The sequence below is a fragment of the Urocitellus parryii genome, chromosome 6, assembly GCF_045843805.1.
Source record: "Urocitellus parryii isolate mUroPar1 chromosome 6, mUroPar1.hap1, whole genome shotgun sequence".
In the NCBI taxonomy this organism is placed as follows: domain Eukaryota; kingdom Metazoa; phylum Chordata; class Mammalia; order Rodentia; family Sciuridae; genus Urocitellus; species Urocitellus parryii.
In genome coordinates, this window is record NC_135536.1 from 173,816,473 (window position 1) to 173,820,684 (window position 4,212).

The 4,212-nt window shown below is 44.8% G+C and overlaps 1 protein-coding gene across 1 annotated transcript; it reads right to left on the bottom strand.

Moving 5' to 3' along the window:
• Positions 1–275: 275 nt before the first annotated feature.
• Defb129 (defensin beta 129) lies at positions 276–3,141 on the bottom strand. The gene is made up of 2 exons (XM_026402087.2): positions 3,084–3,141; positions 276–691 (listed from the first exon to the last, which is right to left on the bottom strand). The coding sequence occupies exons 1-2, from the start codon at positions 3,139–3,141 to the stop codon at positions 276–278; spliced, it is 474 nt and encodes a 157-aa protein (XP_026257872.2).
• Positions 3,142–4,212: the final 1,071 nt, after the last annotated feature.

The window sequence follows — 4,212 nt, forward strand, 5'->3', positions numbered from 1 at the left end:
CCAAACCTGGTTCTATATGTAACCATTCAAGTGCTTGCTTCTTCCTGGTCATGTAAACTTCAGATTCCATCCTTTTCCTGCTCTCCCGCCCCTCTGAGGCTCCTGTGAGAATGATAACATTCCTGAAGCTATTGGTGTGTACACAGTGTTTATTGAATGACTGACGACAGAGGAAGCAGTTATACATGTTATTTTATAGATTGTGGAAATAGACAAGAACTTGATGTGTTAGGGGAATCTGCTTCCTCCATCCCCGGGGGTGCTATGGGTAGGGTCTAGGGTGGTTCTGGTAGAGGAGAGACATCAACAGACCCTATGGTTTGCTGAGTCTCTCTCTCAGTAGGGGTAGCAGTGTGAATGGTGTATCCTGTGGGGAGCACAGGGGTGGTACTGGAGACGATGACAGAGTTGTTATTGGGGAAAACGATGGTGCTTTCGATATCCAGGGGAACTGATAGAATATATTTGTTTTGTTTTACCTTAGGATCTATGTGACCAATGAGCATCGTTTCGTTTTCTATCTCAGGTATATGGGGTATTTCGTGGCGCAGGTACATGGTTATCAGTTTGATCACTTTGGGGCCAATGCAACATTTTTTCTTCTTGCATTTCTGAACTTCTTTTTCATCTTCGTTGCAGGAGCTCTTGCATTTTCCAAAACCCATTAAGCATTTTGGCGTATTCCAAAGTTCTGCACAAGGAAGAGAGAAAACCATGCAGCCAAGGTTAATGAGTAGAGATGCTGTTCAAACCGCTGGAAGGAGATGGATAGAGCCAGAGGGAGTTTGTTGGCTTTAAGTGTAGAGTTTAGGGATGTTGGTGGAGTCACCTGGGTAGGCCAAGAGAATCTCTGTCCACCTCTGGAATCCAAAATAAACCTCTGATTTAGTCTCTCTTCCTTGAGTAACTTTATTTATTTTTTTGTACCCAGGATTGAACCCAGGGGCACTTTACCACTGAGCCACATCCCCAGCCCTTTGTATTTTGGGACAGGGTCTCACTAAATCTCTGAGGCTGGCTTTGAACTTGTGATCCTCCCACCTCAGCATCCTGAGCCGCTGGGATTATAAGTATGCACCACCATGCCTGTATCCTTGAGTAACTTTAAAAAAAGGGGAAAGAAGAAGAGGGAGCCCAAGTATTTGCTTTTACAATAGCAATTTTAACCTCCAACTTAGCATCTTAGGCACTGTGCAGCCCCTCTATGAAATACCAAGGAAAGTAAAATCTGTCATAAAACTAATCTAAGAAAGGATTTTTAAAGTTAAAAAAATATTTCTGATTAACATGTATTAATTGTCTGTATGAATGGGGTTCGGTGTAATATCTCAATACACGCAAACAGCGTCCTCTGATCAAACCCAGCCTCCCTTTATTCCACCTCCTTCCCTTCCCAATCTCCAGTAATCACGGTTCTATATTCAGGTGGGTTTTTTTATTTTTTGATTTCCACACGTGAGAGAGAACATGTGGTACTCGTCTTTCTGTGTGGCCCTAAGTAAGAAGGAAATCCTGTCATTTCCAGTAAAACGGATGGAGACTGGAGGATGTTGTGTCAGATGAACTAAACCAAGCAAAGAATTCAAAAAGATCATCAACAGGACTTTCAGGAATGCTGTCTTCTGGCTGGGTGTGGTGACATATACTTGTAATCCCAGGGGCTTAGGAGACCAAGACAGGAAGATTGCAAGTTCAAGGCTAGCCTCAGAAACTTGGTGAGGCCCTAAGCAACATAGTGAGATCACCCTGTCTCAGAATAAAAAATAAAAAAGGCTGGGAACATGGCTCAAGAAATGCCCCTCTGGGGGATGGGGTTGTGGCTCAGCGGTAGAGCGCTGGCTTTGCAAGTGCGAGGCCCTGGGTTCAATCCCCAGCACCACATATAAATAAATCAAATAAAGTTATATATCTAAAAAAGAAATGCCCCTCTGCCTTTGACAATCACCAGATCCGTGGGTCCTGGGGCATGGGGTCCTATCATTTCAGCCTCTCTGAACACTGTCCCTTGGAGGTTTCACTCATTATCGAGCCTGGCCCTCCTCTCCATAGGACTCCAGTGTTGTTATCTGTGGTTTAAATCTCCACTAAGCTCACTCATGCATCTTCACCTGATAGATGATTGTGGCATCCCAACTTCTCATCAAGACAGCTTTCCTCTCTTCCTTCACTCGTTTTACCAATCCAACAAATTTTACATACATTGGAAATAGTTTATTTAGCCTCAGATAATGTCCAAGGGATGTTCTCACACATTTCCTCCTCATTCTCTCACCAAGTGCAAAACCAAAACAGTTCTTGGATTGGAAGCAACTGCGTTGATGAACCCATACTCATGTGGATTTGGAAGCTCAAAGTGGCCAAGTCACTTCATCCGGGATGACATGGCTGTATCTGTCTGTGGTGCTATCCTTCCCCCTGAGTCCCCGAATACAAACTCTGGGAACGTCTTTGGCTCTGATGCTCTCCTTCCCTGATTCACTGTGAGCTGTATTCTGAAACAAGTCGCGGTGCTTTTTCAAAAACAACATTCAATCTTCTGGTTCAGTCTTTTGCCCATAATGGGTTTCTCCATGTCCTAGGGATGCTTTGGGTATTTCCAAAGGCTGAGAGAAGGGATAAGACTCTAAAAACCTGAACGTGTTGAGATGGAGAACACAGACCCATTTCTAAATCTAAAGGAGACATTTTGGAGCCCAAAGGAAAGGGCTTCTTCCTTCCAGCACCAAGGTACAAACTGGAACATTTTCTTCAAGAGAGAGTTTAAATTAGAAATAGAGCTGGATTGAGGTAGAGTCGGAGGGTGAGGATCTACAGAGGGCAGGAAGGCAGCGTTATAGATTGCAGTTTCCAAATACACCGGGGAACACCCCACTTTCCCTGTAGCTCCCTGGTGTCTCCATCAGACACAGTCTGAGGTTGAGGCACCTGGATGGAGATGGGGCATGGCTGGGGCTGCAGCTCAGCTCTTTGGCCATCTCTTTGGGGACATCATCATTCAGCATCTCTTTGGGTTCTACCATCGTAAGCAGCCAAACCCCTGCTTCTGCTCACCCACTCCTCTTAAACCCAGGTGCCCACATTACCTGTATTCACCTGGTACTGTAGCATGAGGCTGGCAAAGATAGGAAAGAGGAGCTTCATGGCCGGATGCCAGAGAGGAAGGCTTAGGTCTGGGTTGGTGTTCCCAAGCTCCAGCCTTTATGGGCCTCCGCGTGGCCTTGGGCCATGAGCATTGAAGCGTAGCCAAGGCAGGTGTGCCTGCTGCTTGTGGTAGTTGTGTTTTGTCTGGACTCTGATACATTTTTCCTGAACATCTCTCTACATTCCTGTGCTTCATCCCGGGGGAGGGGGTGAGGGTACGACACAGATATCTAAGACAGGAGACAAAGAGCAAACTCTCTGCTCTTCTCCTTCTTCATGTTGGAACCGGGCAAGAGGTATATTTGATTCGGCTCAGTTATGGCTCAGGCCCGCAGGGTGTGGAAATCCTAAGAGCTGGGAGAGGCCAGAGAAGGGTTTGCTCGGTCATCTCCAGTGGCCAGTATGGGTCCCGGTCAACAGACAAACTCAGTGCAAGTTGGTTGAGTAAGTTTTTGGGAGGCAGCCCTGGGCTTGACTTTAGCTTTTGAGGTTACGATGATTTCCACTTCCCCAGGAAGCAGCAGTTATATAGGATGCTGTCCCTGATTCCTGGGTTGAACGATCTAAGGAGAATAGTAGAATCAGGCCCACCAATCAGGTGCTTTCCTCTGTTAATTTTTAACTTTTTTTTTCTATGAAATTCAGATAATGAATTGACTCCAAATGTCATTAATTGCTTAAGTCCCAATAGCTCCAGTCCCAAGTCCCAAGGTGGTTCCTCACCTTAAAAGTTCCAATCTCCCTAGGACTTCATGAGCTATCATAGCATCTTTCCAAAAATTCTTTTGTTTAAGCTACACTTAAATATATATATGTATTCCTAAGCCTTTGATCCATTTTGAGTTTATTTTTGTGCAGGGTGAGAAATAAAGGTCTAGTTTCATTCTTCTCTATGTGATTTTTCCTGGCACCGTTTGTTAAAAAGGCTGTCTTTTCTCCAATGTATATTTTTGGCACTTTTGTCAAGGATCAGATGGCTGTAAATGTGTCTCTGTGTCTTCTATTCTGTATCATTGTCTGTGTGTCTGTTTTTATGTCAGTACCCTGCAGTTTTGTTATTATAGCTCTGTA

Bases quoted from the DNA above. Each gene is read 5' to 3' on its own strand.
- Defb129 (XM_026402087.2), bottom strand. From the start codon at position 3,141: ATGAAGCTCCTCTTTCCTATCTTTGCCAGCCTCATGCTACAGTACCAG. The intron at 692-3,083 runs GTAATGTGGGCA...TTCCTTGTGCAG, and splicing joins ACAGTACCAGGTGAATACAG to AACTTTGGAATACGCCAAAA.